The sequence below is a fragment of the Fundulus heteroclitus genome, chromosome 21 (assembly GCF_011125445.2).
Source record: "Fundulus heteroclitus isolate FHET01 chromosome 21, MU-UCD_Fhet_4.1, whole genome shotgun sequence".
Taxonomy (NCBI): Eukaryota; Metazoa; Chordata; class Actinopteri; order Cyprinodontiformes; family Fundulidae; genus Fundulus; species Fundulus heteroclitus.
Window position 1 is genome coordinate 38,314,971 of NC_046381.1, and position 16,518 is coordinate 38,331,488.

At 44.0% G+C, this 16,518-nt stretch overlaps 1 protein-coding gene across 1 annotated transcript in view; it reads right to left on the reverse strand.

Moving 5' to 3' along the window:
• Nucleotides 1-16,518, reverse strand: part of scn5lab (sodium channel, voltage gated, type V-like, alpha b) — a 173,097-nt gene that overhangs the window by 24,029 nt on the left and 132,550 nt on the right. Inside the window, 4 exon segments of the mRNA XM_036124903.1 lie at nucleotides 1,152-1,427; nucleotides 5,684-5,806; nucleotides 8,709-8,882; nucleotides 9,547-9,701. Coding sequence (XP_035980796.1) covers nucleotides 1,152-1,427; nucleotides 5,684-5,806; nucleotides 8,709-8,882; nucleotides 9,547-9,701 — 728 coding nt within the window.

Genomic DNA, 16,518 nt, shown 5'->3' on the forward strand with positions numbered 1-16,518 from the left:
CTTCTGCTTCTAAAATAATTTAGCACAGTTTAGGATTTAAAAGGACAATCCTGAAATGTTTATTATAGAGAAGCTGAATCTTATTTTATGTTAGAGACTAAAACTGTTATTCTATCTGAATATAATAACATTTAGATCTGAATGATGCTTTTTATCATCCCCACATCATTATGCTGCCTCCATACATCACCACAGCTACTGCAATTATAGGAGCTGCTGTCTGAGCTCTGCTTTATCCTCTGGACCTGAAAACTGATCAGAGTTTATCTCCTAATGAAGCCACTGAAGCAGCTGGTCTCCCTTCCTTTCCTCTAACATAGAAAGTACTCCTGGGTCAGTGTGAGAATAGAATAGAATAGAACAGAATATAATAAAAGAGAATAGAAGAGAAAACTCTGGATGTCAGGGATTTCAGGTTTTCTGCTCCGTTTTGGTCTCTTCTGAGAAGAAAACTTTTAGTTAATCTATAAACACAACTTTATGTTCCCTTTATGCACCAGAACCAGAACCAGAACCAGAACCAGAACCAGACATGGAGAAGCAGCATTTAGTTTCTATGCTCCACTGATCTGGAACAAACTCCCAGAAAACTGGAAAAGTGCTGAAAGCCTGAGTTCCTTTAAATCAAGATTAAAAACACATTTGTTTAGGATTATCTTTAAATGTTAATGTGGAAGTTTGTAGTAACTTATCTTATATTTCAGACCTGCTGCTATTATTACTGAAAAGTGCTTTCCTCTGTAATGTTTTCTGTTTTTGTAATTCTTTTCTTTCCTCTGCTGTTCTCTTCATGTTCAGCACTTTGACTCGTCTTATTACTGAAACGTGTTTTATAAATAAACTCGCCTTGCCTGTCTGTGGAAGAAGAAACTGAAACTGATTCCTCGGTTACACTTTGCTTCCTTTGGTCCATTTCTCTTCCCACAGGGTTCTGGTTTATTAGAGGTCTGACTCTTGTCTGAAGCTTCTTTTATTTCCCTCCTAACAGATTTAATTTAGCTCTTATTCAGACGTTTGGTTAAATTAACCAAACCTCAGCCACACCTTTCAGATCAGCTATAAATACTAAAGTGATGTGGACTGAACCGGTCACAGTGCTGCATAAAGCCAGCAGCTCCTGATGCTACCTCGTGACGGCGGCTGAAGCTCACCACTTGCAGCAGAGCCAGGTATCCGGCGCCGACGTTGTCAAAGTTGACCTTGACCTTGGTCCAGTAGTGCTGCGAGGTGTCGTTGGACGCCTCGCACTCGGACCTGTTGTTGATGACGGAGGCCTCGTAGATGTAGCCGGTGCGGTTGACGCAGCGGCCGAACTTTCCGGCGAACAGGTTGACGCCCATGATGCTGAAGATGAGCCAGAAGATGAGGCATACCAGCAGCACGTTCATGATGGAGGGGATGGCCCCGATCAGGGCGTTCACCACCACCTGCAGACAGGACGCAGCCGGTGACTGAGCCGCCGAGTCTCCGGGTCAGAATCCCCCCACCCCCAAAAAAACCCCCCGCCCTCCCGCAGGGCGGCGGTCCCATGGCCGCGTGGGAATCAGGGTTCCTCAGAGGCTCATTTCAGGCAAAGCTTCAGAAGGACGAGGATGGAGGACAGAGTTGTTGGATGAAAATAAATTCTTCTTTATTTTTTTAAATGAATTTGTCATAATGTTGAAACATTATATATATATATATATATATATATATATATATATATATATATATATATATATATAAACATGTCAGATTAAACAGTGGTTGGAGACTCCTGGTCAGTGGCGGTTCTAGACCAAATTTACCAGGGGGGCCAAGGTGGGGCAGTGTTTTTTTCACAGGGGCACAGAACAAAAAAATTAAACAATAAAATGGGAATATTTAACTGTGTAATAATATTAAGTGAGCCACTTGTGGCTCTGGAACTGCAGGTTTCATAGTCCTGATCTAGCAGTTGAAAACTTTGCCCCCCTGCTCAATACGGCTAAAGCTAAACGTGAAACATCTTAAGTTTTAAATTCTTTTTAGAGTAAAGCTGTATAGGCAAATAATAGTATTGGTCAAAGTGACCAATCAGTTATTGTTTCTTTGCCATTGCAAATAATTATGAGAAGTGTATTTAATATCATGTCTTTAGTACAGGGGCCATAACAGGGGCCAGGACCATTTCTACAAGGGCATGGGCCCCTGTTGGCCCCTGTCTAGAACCGCCCCTACTCCTGGTTGTTCAGTTTACATTCAGTGAGTCTGAAGCACCGTAAACTCAGTTAAACACAACAAGTCCTCCGTGTCATGGTTCAGGTCCCTGATTCTCCAACGGGCCATCAGAATCTCCGCCCTGGGGGGGGGGGGGGGGGTTCTGGTTCAGGAACCACACTGAGACATGGAGACGGGTCACTGTGGAGCAGCGGGACAAACGGCCAACATACGTGTTCAGATAAACACGTCTGCGCTTCACAAATTCACAGCAGCACCAAGAACGCAGAGGTCTAATGTTCCATGAGATCCGTGAGTTTACAGTAAAATGAAGCACAGAATCAAGTTCCTGCATGGGAGAAAAAAACTAAACTAAATGTTTTTCTTCAGGTTTGATCTGAAGAATATGAATTCAATTCAATTCAATTCAATTCAATTTTATTTATATAGCGCCAAATCATGAAACATGTCATCTCAAGGCACTTTACAAAGTCAAGTTCAATCATATTATACAGATTGGGTCAGATTATACAGATTGGTCAAAAATGTCCTATATAAGGAAACCAGTTGATTGCATCAAAGTCTCTCCAAGCAGCATTCACTCCTGGGGAAGCGTAAAGCCACAAGGAGAGTCGTCTGCATTGTTGATGGCTTTGCTGCAATCCCTCATACTCCAGCAAATATGCCATAATTTCTGTTAATTTAAAGGAGATCTGAAACACATCCTGGCTGATAATAAACTGATTAATTCATAGAAAATCTGCTCCCATAATTTAAATCTGCTTCATTTTACTGCAGACTGATGGAAACATTTAAATCAGCGGATCAACATTTATCATTTCTACCCATAATGCACCTCTTTACACAGAAACCAGAGCAGAGGAAGAGGATGGCTGGAAGCATCGACATGAGGAAGAGCAGAGAGGAAGACGAGACCGGGTCAGAGAGTCGGGGCTCGGAGTCAGCGCCCTGCAGAACGTTTCTTTATTCAGTTTCAGACCCTCAACCCTTTTTTTCCCTTTATGGAAATAAACATTTTCATAGATTTTAATACAGATTGTTTTCTGTATTAAAGAGGAAAACCTTGAACTTTCCTTCATTTTTAAAAAGTTTCATCTGATTCAGGTTTATATTTGTGCTGATTTCTCCAGATAAACCTCATTATTGTGTAAATCAGTCTCTGACTGTCTGACTCTTGGTCTCCAGCAGCCGGCTGGTTCTGGTCTGCAGAGCCCGACTCCGTCCCGCTCTCAGTAATACTGACAGAAACTCAGATGAAACAGCGAACTGGACCTTTCTGCTGATTAAAGGGGATTTAAATACTGACAGGAGAGTCTGAAACAGAAGAGCGAGGCTCAGAGGAACCTCAGGACACCAGGAGACGGACAGGAAGGATGGAGATGTTCAGAGAAAGGTGATGAGATGCAGGAGGAAACTTCAAAGCCACCAGAGAACCAAAACACTGCCTGGTTTCAGCCAAAGCTCCCAGAAACAGACTGATCCGTTTCCTCCTGAAGGCCTCGGTCCAATCAGAACCACTTCACTACAAACTCTCTGTGTTTAACGACTGTTTGATTATCAACAAGCCAAAGGCTCAATTAGCTGGTCCGCCTCTCCTAAAGGACGTGGACTGGTTCTGTTTGATGATCCGGATCTGGATTCAGTTGGATAGGAATCAGATCAGATTCAGTTGGAAGGAACTGAACTGAATCTGGATCAAACTGGGTTCTACTGGGAGGTGAACCGGACCTGTTGGTCCAGTGACCTGCTGCCAGATCCCAGGTGATGAATAAATGATGAATAAAAAAGTTGATCTAATTCAGTTATTTCCAGTTTCAGGGAGAAAGGATTTGTTCCCTTCAGAAAATTGATCTTTAACATGTCTAACATGCTTCTAACGTGTTTTTAACATGTTTTAAACATACTTGTAACATGTTTCTGTATAATCTGATTGAATTTGACTTTGTAAAGTGCGTTGACATGACATGCTTCATGAATTGGCGCTATAAAAATAAAATTGAATTGAATTGAAAAGTGAATGTTTTAACATGTTTAACGTGTTTCTAACATGTTTTAACATGCTTCTAAAACGTTTTAACATATTTTTAGTGTGTTTCTAACATGTCTAACGTTTTTTTAACGTTTTTAACATGTTTTAAACATACTCCTTACATGTTTCTGTATAATCTGATTGATTCTGACTTTGTAAAGTGCGTTGACATGACATGCTTCATGATATGGCGCTATGTAAATAAAATTTAATTCAATTGAATTGAAAAGTGAATGTTTCAACATGTTTAACGTGTTTCTAACATGTTTTAACATGCTTCTAAAACGTTTTAACATATTTTTAGTGTTTCTAACATGTCTAACGTTTTTTTAGCGTTTTTAACATGCTTGTAACATGTTTTAACATGATCTTAACATGTTTATTAACATGCTTGTAACATGTCTAACGTGTTTTTAACATGGTTCTAACAGATTTAAAAATGTTTTTAACATGCTTGTAACATATTTTAACATGTTTTAATGTGTTTCTAACACGTCTAATGTGTTTTAACATGATATTTAACGTGTCTAACATGTTTTCACATTTCTAAAGTGTTTTTAACCTGTTTCTAACACGTTTTAACATGCTTTTAACGTGTTTACCCTCTCAGACGCAAACACAGACACACGTGGTGGATTCACATGTGATGTCACACAGGACGCCGTCACATGACCTGCTGCAGGTTTCTCTGGTTATGAGCAGATCTGATCAGATCTGGAAACCAAAGCGGTTCTATGGAGGGAGAGAACGTCCCTGGAGGTTGGATGGAGGTTTCTCGGTACTCTCTACCCTCTTTAGGCCTTTCAGGCCATGACTGGATCTCTGTAGGCTGTTGGACCTCCTCCAGTTTGAGCCCAATCACATGGTGCTACTCCCCAGGAGACTCTTGCTTTAATTTGTCTCTCTAAGCTGCCCCTAGATGTGAGTGGGTGTGATGTTTTCTCTGTGTGTTCAGGGTGGACCTGCATGGAGATAGGCACCAGCCCCCAAGACCCTGCAATGTTAGGCATGATGGATGGATGTCTCACTTCCTGTCAGAAACCAACTTCCTGTTTCATTGAACATAACTTTTACTTGAAATCTCTCAGAGGCAGTAAACGCAGAGCAAAAAATGAATGAATGAGATCCAGTTTGTCCTTTAGGTGCAGAAAACTGTTCAGTGTGTTTCTGTTTTTAAATATAATCCTGCAGTTCCAATTTAACTGAAGCTTTTCACTGAGAAACACGTCTTTATGAATCTTATTCATGGCAACGCTGCCACCTAAAATAAGCTATAACTGAGAAACTCGGTTGAACTTCAGAGCCGAATGGATCAGGGTCAACAGGCGGCTGCATAATGATTCAGACCTTCTATGTTTATGCTTCCTTTTTCAGCTAAATAAGACCAAACGAGTGTAAATAGTTGCTGGCAGCTGGTGCTCAGGTGTGTTTGCTCAGATTAATACTGACTCTTACCCTCATGCCTTCAAATCTGGAGAGGGCTCTGAGGGGCCGCAGGGCCCGCAGCGTCCGCAGGGATTTGATGGCTGCCAAGTCGGAATAACCCAACGTGTTGGCCACCAAACTGACCAATGAAACCTGGAGGAGCGAGAGGGGAGGGGGGAAGGAAAGAGAGAGGCAGGAGGAAGAGGAAGGGAGAAAGAAGAGAAGGAGGAGCGTTAACGTCTATTCTAACACGGCTAAAGACGGAGGGAAGGAGGAGAGTTTAATCATCAGCCGGTAGAACGATCCTGCTGAAGAGAAGAGAGGATGGACAGAGTTAGTGATGCGCTGCTCTGACCTGTTAAACCTAGAGGGATGTGATGTTACTGAACGCGTCCAGGAGGCGCTGCAGGTAGGAAATAAATCTGATTATTTCTGTTTTAAAGCAGGAAAACAGCCCAGAAAGGACTGAGAGGTTTGAGCGGACGAGTCTCCGGCACCAAAGCTGAGCAAATATTTCAGGTTGTTTCTGCTTTATGATCCTCAGAAGATTTTAGCTAGATTTGCTGGAAGAACACGTTGGGTCCAATTCAGTAAAAGAACCTCAGAAGTCTGGTCAAGTTTAAAGGTAACAGATTCTGTGACTCTGTTGATCCTTTCATCAGCTGGTAGTAAATCCCAGCAGCTGCGTCCAAACATCCTGAAATATTTCCTCTGATCGCAGACAGGAACCAGAACCCCACAGAACCTGGGCAGGCCTGGGCTCAGCGTTCAGCTGGTTCTTACCCTGATACCAGCGAAGCGGGACGCGGCCCGGATAGGACGGAGCGCCCTGAGCGTCCTCAGCACCCGCAGGGTGGTGACCTGGTTCACCGGGAGGAACTGGGCCAGGTAGCTCAACACTGAGATCTACAGGTTACACAGTGTGAAGGTCAGCGGCAGGAGAAGGTGGACCCGTCCAACAGAACCGCTCAGACATTAAACCAGACAGCTGCTGGGTCTCAGAATACTTCTCCAGACAAACAGAACTAACTCATTATTAGGTGCTTAAATCCTATAATTAACTGTAACAGTGACGAGTCTGATGATTCAAAAGCTGAAATAAATGCTAAAATTAAGATCAAGGCACTGTGTGCGTCTTCCAGTCAGCTGAAGGACATCAAACCTACAAGATGGAGTCCCACAAAGACCACTAATCGGATTCCTTCTTATTTGTATTAGAACAATAAACCCAGCGAACCTCAACAAGAGCAAAGGATGGAGCCAAACTTCGTCCAGCTAACATCATTTTATTAGTGACAGAAAGCAGCGATCCTGTTGCTGCTGGGCTTAATGTCTGCCAGTGCTTATAAGTCAGCTTTATTTCTAAATTATCTTCCTTTAGCTTTACTTTCTTTTTGTAAACCCATAAAGTTGCTGGTAAAGAGAGCCATTGTTATGGTCAGTTGATATAAACTGCATTACTGACAAATCTTTCCTGTTTGGTCCAAAGGGCAGAGATTGGTCAGAGTTTTGTTCCTGCTCTCACCCACAGACGTTACATACTCTTCCCCCTCTGTCCTTCATTTCCAGGGGAATCACCTTATCTATCTGATGTCCCACATGCCAATCATTCTGATGCTCTCACATAACACCAGTATCTGTGCTCGTTCCTTCCTAGCTTCTGCTTTCTGGCTGCCCATTTCTAATGTTTATGCATCCGGTTAGCTTAGCGGTTAGCTTAGAGGCTAGCTTAGCGGTTAGCTTAGCGGTTAGCTTAGAGGCTAGCTTAGAGGCTAGCTTAGCCGTTCATTGTATCTCCGCTGCTCTCACCGTAGACTCTGAACATGGCTGAGAGTCACTAGAAGTGAACCTTGTTCATGTTTATGAGAAGAAGAGGAAGATCTCAGTAAAAAGAAAGAAGACCTGAGAGGATTTAGGAGATTTTTTCATGCGATCCTCCCGAGGAGCAGAAGGGTTATTCAAAAAGGGACTTGAGGAAACTCCCTGTAAAATCACATATCCTATCTTAGATATGATTTTTCTAATTGATTTGTATGTCAAGATTCAGGAAACATTTGTGAAACAACGTCACAGGTCTTCTCTGCAGAGTCCACAATCAGCGTTTAAAAGTTCATGATTAACGCTCAGATTATCTGACAAAACATTGATGACTTCAAACAACTTAAGAGATTCAAAAGAAACACCTATAAACCCTCCAAAGAGCCTTAGAGGGGATCTGAGTGAAATGCTGCCATTTTTGGTAAATGTAGCTTTATTTTGGTCTGTCACCCTGTTCGGTTGGTTTGCTGCCCCCTGGTGGCAAACAGTGAGCGGTCGCTGGTTAAATTGGGAGTTTCTGTCACTAACTTCTGTCCCCAGTAATAAAACACAGCTCTGTGTCCCTTGTTGCTTCTACATGCTTGGATGTGTGTGACCCAGAGGGTTTCTGTCTTCAGAAGGAATCAAATAAAAACGTCACAACATGAGGCGTCATTTCTGAAGAAGTCCGGGTAAAAAAACACCAATGCAGTGTTTTACGTGTGCTCTGCATGTTTCAAGAGTCAGCAGGACATCAGGACACTCTAAAAGTGTCTGGATCTGTGTGTGGAAGCTGCAGAGGTTAGTAATTATCATCCATATAGTTTCTTTTTCTTTAATAGAACCCATAAAAATCCTAAAAACTACAGCTTAATATCAACAAGGTGATTCTTAAAGCTGAACTCCTGGCGTGGCTGCAGGACGATGCATCTCTCTCCTGCTTCAGGTCTTTGCATCGGCTGGATTTCCAGAACATCTGAAATGACTTTCAGATGTTTCTGGAGAGGTGTTTGCACCAACAACCTTCCTAACCCCTGGTGGTTCAGGTTCTGTGAGGAGCATGCTGCACATCTGGCAGAATGGAGACGAAGCAGAAGAACACAGTAACTATCAACTTTCTGCTGTCGTAGACTGAAGCGGAAGAGCTGCTGCCTCCTCGTTTGTTTCCAGCTTTAACGAGCAGATCATTTATCAGAATCCACACATTCCTTCACTGCTGGGCTGATTATGAGTTTGAAGGAGCAGATGAAGAACTTACATCGACGATGAGGAAGTCGAGCCAGCACCAGTAGTTGGTGAAGTACTTCTTGAAACCGTAGGCGAGCCATTTGAGCACCATCTCCAGGATGAAGATGTACGTAAAGATCTTGTCAGAATATTCGAGCACCACCTTAACGACCCTTCTCTGCTCGATGTAGATGTCCTCGAAGGCCTGAAGGGGGCGAGCAAGAGGTCATAGTGAAGAAAAAGAACGAAGGAGAGTTTAAATCTACAGAAGGAGACTCAGCGGACCAGATTACAGGTCTACGTTTACAGGTTATTCAGATTATTCTGATGGTTTTTGTTGTTCAGTTTCTGGTTCCTTATTCTGTAAACTTGGATCAACTGTTTTATTTTTTCATTTGTTATATTAATAAATTTGCCTTGATTTTATGTAAGTTTTCTTGAGGTGAAACAATGAAATTTATTCACATTTTTCCACCATTTTGGTGGATTTGTTAAGTTTTAGGCTACATAATGCTTTATTGACCATTTATTTAAAATAATTTTCTATATTTCTATAAAGAAATCAGTTAATGTGACTCCCAAAAATATAATATCTACAAGCAGTCATTTTGGTTTTAATGTAATTTACCATATATAATCAGAACCACGGTAACAGGTTGTAATCCAGAGCTTTCAGAGTATTAAATAAAAAATGAATCATTTGTGAAAATTAAGCATTTTTCTTATTCTAATTTTCTTATTTATTCCATGAATTATAAATTACCATAAAACTTGCATGAATGTATGAAATGTTTGTTCATGGGTCCAGATAAGAACACCTGGGTGTGACAGAGTGAGCCGCAGTCCAACGGGACGCTGGTGGTACTGACCAGAGCTCCCGAGCTGAGAAGGATCATGAAGATGATGAAGGACTCGAACCAACTGTGCTCTACGATCTGGTAGCAGGTCTTCCTGGTTCTCCACCAAATCTGACCATGGCCCGCCGTGGTGTCAATGTCGCAGCACTGGAACCTGGAAACGCACACTGTGGGTGACAGAGAGCGGATGGGAATCAAACCAGGGACCCTTTCATCTCTGAAGTCCTCACACAGGCCGGTTCCTCTGTGGGTCCCAGAAGAAACCACGACTTCTCAGAGGCACCACCGCTCTGCTCAGCTTCTCTCCTTAAAATCAGCCTGTTTCAGTTCACAGTGCTGCCTTGCTGCAGGGCACGCTGGTGCACCAACAGAACCACACCAGGTTCTGCTGAGCTGATGGAGCAAAGCGAGGAGCAGCAGGACGTCCAGCGTCTCTGTGGATGTTAGCGCGGTTCTTACGTAAGTTCTGCCTCTGACAGATGTTCAGCTTCAGGTTCTCCCTTAACGGACCTCCCTGCGTGTGTTTGGCCGTAACGCAGCCGTCACCGCGGCAGATTGCAGCTTCTCGTCTCAGTTCAAGCACACTCTGTTCCAAACGCTGAGGTAATCTGTGCCTTCCAGTGCATCAAAGGAAACCACTCTGAAAAATAAAAGAACTTCCAAAATGTCCCATATTGACTTTTTATTCACTTCCACTTTGTTCTGCATTAATATAACTTAATAGACGGAGAGCTGCGTATCGATCAAACGTCTTTAACACTTGGACATAATGGCTAAAGTGAACCAACGATGGTCACTCAGAGAGAAAGCTGATAACATGAGGGTCAGATTTCCCCCCCACTGGCTGAAAGCTGGTTTTTAACTAGATCTGATCAATGTGTCAGAAACGATATCCAGGACGACATTAAACTGGGAGTCATGGCTGAGGAGAGTGACTGCTGGGTGAGTGATGCTGAAACGCCCTGCAGCGGGGGGGCATGATGGACCAGAGCTGACAGGAAGGACAGTCAGAGAGAGGATGTGGCTGGAAAACAAGCCGACACGGTCTGAAGAGGAAAACAGACACATTTGCTGAGTCATCAGATGAGGAAGGACAGCGGCTCAAGGACTCAGCCCTGAGGAACTCCAGCCTGATTTTCCTCTATCAGCAGAACCATCACAGCAGAACCATCACAGCAGAACCATCACAGCAGAACCATCACAGCAGAACCATCACAGCAGAACCATCACAGCATCACGCTACAGTCTGTGGACAGGTAATATCAGCAGAGCCTCCGTCTCCTCCAGAGAGGGAGAAGAACCATTTCATCTCCAATAATTAGGTTGCAGGTGCAAATCCCCGAGGATATTTAGTCTAAGAAAACAGAGAAAGTACGATGTTGCTGCCTGATGACGAACATTGGTTGGATGTTGATCAAATACTCTGACCTTCAACATCCTCCACACTGCTGCTTCATTGGGTTCTTTGAACTGATCTGAAGCCTCTGATAGGTCCAGATCTCCATGGGTCATCCCATGTTTGACCAAACTTCATCACCTTTCTGTACATCTGGGTGAGATGAGAGTCAGCTGCTCTCAGTGTGAGGCCGTGCTACCCGACCAGGACTAAGGTGGATTCTCCACGCCGTGTTGGATCTTAGTCTTTGTTTTCAAACCGATACATCAGCCCGCCGATATTTATGGTGGATATTTGTGTTTTTTCCTGTTTTAGCATCGGCTGACACGTGAATGCGTCGCCTTGAGTTCCCGTGAAGTGCATCCATCGCTGCTCCCTCCCTGGCAGAGAGCTGCTAATGTTGTAAGACTGAGCACCAACAACAACATTTTAAACTTTTGATGTAGTTTGATTTTAGTTTTTGTCATATTTAGCTGTATTTGGCCTTTGAAAGTCTGTCTTACTGTGAACACCAGGGAACAGCGTCTGTTTCTCTGCTAAAGCTGATTGTTGTTAATATTGGCTGGTTTAAACACACATTTTGAGACTTGTGTAACATTTGTTACCATTGTGTCATTTTTATCATATACATGAAGAAAATCCCCAGAAAATCGGCCCCACATATGGCGTATGGGTAGACTGATGTCAGAATAACCGGCCTTAACAGAACCTGTATGGTGGATCTCTGGTCTCCAGTGTGTTGAGGTTCTGAGTGACTCCAGGGTGGAACTGGGAAGCATCTGCATAAAGACATAAAGACTGGTTCTGATATCTGAGAAGCAGAAGCTGAGCGGACCGAGCCGGCCCCTGGATGCTCCCTGAGTAACGGGGCCATATTTTGGGGAATGACTGGTAATGTGCTGCTTTGCTGATGGACAGGCTGAAGATGCTGATGCTAGCTGCTCCTCTCTCCTCTGATTGCAGCGTCTGCCTGCCTCGGTAATTACAGCTCTGATTACCCGGCTTTCTGCTTCCATGGAGACTAATAGGCTCTCCCCTTATATGTCGGCTGGCTAATCCAATGAAAACAGGCGGGCTGTAACCCAACACTCAGCAGAACCACCGTGGTGTGTGTTAGGAAACCCCCTCTGTTTGGACTGAACCACGCTTTAAGAAACACTTCTGCTGCTCTGAACTTATTGAACGCAGCCCTAAATGCCTCGTTAGATCACCTGTTGGTCGGTTAGACGCCTCCTTGGGACGGAGTCCGCTGAGCCAAGCATCGATCTGCTATTGAGCGCTACCCAGAAACTGTTGCTGAATGATCTCCCATCAGGGGCTGCGTGGTGCAGATAAACACTCAGAGCTGCAGAAGGAGCTTCACACGGCTGCTATGAGACATTTCCTCCAACACCACCGGCTTTATTTATAGCAGCTTCAACAGCTAGAAAAACAATCTCTCCTTCAAACGCTGGACTTTTCCTAAGTTCTGCAAGTTCTGGTCTGTACTAAAAAAAGTTTAGGTTGTATTTTACCTAAAGAGAGAATTTCAGAGCAGTTCAGCCCATTAGATCTTCTCCTTCACATGTTAATAAATGCTGTCACCGTCTTTAGGAGGGAATCTTTCTACATGTGAGTTTTACCCACATGCTGAACGCTGACCAGACTCACTACCGGTCCATCCCTGCATCACACTCAGCCGGTCGTCTGAGATCGGCTCATTGGGGGAGCAGAACCCAGACTGCAGATTTCTGGGGGATCCCGAGGCATCCTGAGCCCAGAAGGGGTCCATGCTGCAGGTTCTGGCTCGGTTCTGGGTCTCCTCTCAGACACTGAGACGCCTGCAGGCGTTTCCACAGTAAGAGTGATCCAGACCCCTACGGCTGCCAACAGGACACTTGGTTTCTTGTGTGCTAGTGAAGATTCTCAGTCATCAGGTCATGGTCATTCCAAAAAAAGGTAAAAAACAAAGCAACTGGACTTGTTTTCCGTAGTTGAAGACGTTTCTCTTCCTCTCCAGGAAGCTTTCTCAATTCAAAAAGTCTGGAGTAATGATGAGTACCAAGCTTTATACTACTGCCTAACAAAGGCCTGTAATGGCTTAGATAACATGCAGATTCAGCAGAAACAGGTCCCCCCCTTAGTAATGGGCGGTCCTATGGGATTAATTCCAGCCAATCATCACCTTAACTCTCACCCTCATTCAGGTGATCAAACATTGTTCCTTTAAGCCAAGACAATAACGACCCTAACGACTCCTCGTTACAGAGGAGTGGACCAGTTTCTGTCCAATCTGCTGGCTTAATGTCTTTAACGACCGCCCATTACTAAGGGGTGGACCTGTTTCTGTTGAATCTGCATGTTATCTAAGCCATTACAGGCCTTTGTTTGGCAGTAGTATAAAGCTTGGTACTCATCATTACTCCAGACTTTTTGAATTGAGAAAGCTTCCTGGAGAGGAAGAGAAACGTCTTCAACTACGGAAAACAAATCCAGTTGCTTTGTTTTTTACTTTTTTTTTTTTGGTTTCTTGTAGTTTTTTACATCGACCCTAAAAGAATTTGGAAACTGGATGTTTTCTTTTAAACATTGAAAATCCTTTTTGGATCTAAACTGATTAAATGCCCCTTTGCTATACAAAACATGCAGCTACTGTATTTGTCTGATTAGTTTACTGTTGAGCAGTTAGACTATGTTTCAGTAAAGCACAGTGTGGGGCTGCAGTTGGTGGGTTTGCATGTGAAGCGGGAGCTGGGAGCGTAACGCCGGCCTGTGTGCAGCTTACATAACGGACAGGCTGCACCATTCAGCTGCATAATGGGCCGGAGTCATGACCTCAGAGGTGCCCTGAGATTACAAACCTTCATCTGCTTCTTCTCTGACCTGAAATCTTTCTCTGGTTTTACATGTTCAGATCCACCCACTCAGAAATCATGTATCATTTATTTCTGGTTTCCTTTGCAGAGAGCTTTTTAAACCACCGTGCTGTCCTAAAAAAAACACATTAATTCATAAAGACACACACAACAGCAATAATACACCAGGTAAACAGTACACAGTAAAAAAAAGTGGTGCCAGAGGCTTTAAGGAGTGATTTAAAGCAGCGGCTGTCCAATTCGGGTTGTTGTTGGGTTTGCTCGAGGGCACAGCGGCAGCCGGCTGATGGGTCTGATTCAGGAGTTTGCACCTGAGACCTCTCAGTTCCAGCTCATCAGCTGAGTGAGAACAGCGAGGCGGAAAGACGGCGGCTCTCACCCTCAGCATCACAACATTAACCAATGAGCTGGCATTTAGCCGCCTAATGAGGCGGCTAACGCGGCGCCGCCTGTCAGCGCTGATCAGGGGGTTAAACCTGCTCATTTCTGCCTGCAATAACGCTGAGCTGCCATAATCACTGCCTGCGTTACGGGGTGAATTCAGGCCTTTGCTGCCCAGCTGTGTGCCTGATAAAAATACATTTGTACAGGAACAAGCTGCGGCTGAAGCAGCAGCCCGCTGACGGAGGAGTGAAAAGAAAACCGCCTCCTCTGTGGTTTTCTTTCTCCTCCGGAGGAACGGCAAAGAAAAATGTTCCCTTTGCACATTTTACTTCTACCTCAGTGACGGACGCAGTGAAAGGGAAAAAAGGGCAGCAGAGACGTCTGTTGGAACTGCAGCGGAGGTGGAAATTAAAATCCCATTTCTCAGCTCTATCTAAGTCAGCAGTCAGACGTGTGCAGAAAGAAGCTTTTTATTATTGACAGGAAGGATTAAGGTCCACTGAACCGGCTGAAGGGTTCTACCTGCTGAACAAAAGAGACGGAACCGAGCTGTTCTGCTGTCAGTCACCAGAAATGAGAGAGAACCGGGTCATCACGCCCATGGTGACATTTCACCTGCAGCCAAATGATGGCTGTTTATTTAAGATTAATAAATAGTTAAAAACTGTTTAAAAAAAGCCTGGGGACAGAAATCTGTGGGAACAACTTTATCAGATTGTTTTACAGTTTTTAAACGTAAACACTGTTAAAGAACCTGTGGCTTTAAACTCAAATTAAATAAGTAATTATCCTATTTCCATCCATTCATTTCTATGTTATTTTAATTGTTGAATGTATTTTAAGAGGTAGTTTCTTCTTATGTTTGAAGATGTAAAGGTTTTATCACCAGAGCTGACTTTTCAGTTTCAGTTTATGTATTCATGTGTTTTATTATTTATATTTGTATTTATCTTATTTTACTTCCTGAGTTTTCTCACTACACAGATGCTTCTTCCAATTCTATTCATCTACAATTAATTTTTTTGCACATTTTAACCATTTGATTTTTTTAATTAATGGTTTTTATCATTCTTTTTTGTCTGTTTTAGCCTTTTAAAGGAATGTTTTTTTACTCTTGTTGACGTGAAATTAGTTTAACAGATAAAGTTTGATTGACAGTCTGAGGTCAGTAAACTTTGTTCCTTTGTGATTTTAACAGGAAAATGAAAAACGAGTTTCCTGAAGCAGATTTACTCGCTGTCTGCTGTTCTTCCATTATGTGGAGAAGAATGAGTCTCAGGATGTGAGCGTCACATTTCTACCAATCAACTGATCCCTCATCAGTTCATTTTCTATCATCTGTTTTTATTTGATGGTAAACAGTTTGGCTCTTTATGAAGTCCGGGCGACGCCAGAACGCTTCACACAGCGCTGAGGCTGCCTTCAGATGGGATCCTGCTCCATTATGACCACATGGGTGACTGGATCACTGCGGTACCGAGCTCAGTGAAGAACACGCTGACCAATGTTCTCTAGATTTAACACAACCAGGTCCGACAGAGGAAACCAGGCCCAGACGGTTCTGATCAGATGTTTCCTGGGTTCCTGTGCTTTCCATCCAGGAAATCCATCCATCTCCTCTCTGCATCCGTGCTGGGTCATGTGGTTCTGGTTCTTCTCTCCGTCGGACATTAGAACCCTGGACGGGTCAGCAGTCCGTCACAGGGCCAGAACAGAGGAAATGTGTAGATCTGAGCTGATGTCAGTGTCAGGCCGGGGTCAAGCACACCTAATGGAGCCGTCAGCGGCGTTTCCTCCTTACACTCTTAATTATGTCGGCGCGGCGGCAGCAGAGAGGACGCTTTATTAGCCTCCGTGGGGAAACACAGACTCCGTGACCTTCATTAATCTGCGGAGCGTCTGCGGCTCGTTAGCGCTCAGGTTCTCCCCTCGGTCCGACCTTTTTTTCCAGGCTGATAAATAATCATGAGCGAGGCCCGCAGGCTCGCTCTGTCTCCCTGACAGCTAGGGGGAGACGCAGGGAAGGAAGCCGGTGGCTCAGCTTTGTGATCGCAGCATGGACCGAAGCACACACACACATCAGGACAGATAAAGTCGACAGGAAACACCTCCCTTCACGGCAGGAAGGAGGGAGTGAAACAGAGGAGGGCCGTCCCAGCGTGGTGGAGGGATCTCTGACGAGCTCAGCGGCTGATTAACGGTGCAGGGCTGAAGAAGTGAGAGCATATGTTGGTGCTTCAGCGCAGGAACGCGGTGAACTCGTAACGCAGCTGATCTTCTGGCTTATATAACGTTCTCCTGCAGGCTGACAGCCCAAACATCCCTTTGGTCAGAAGTAAGGCGCCATCT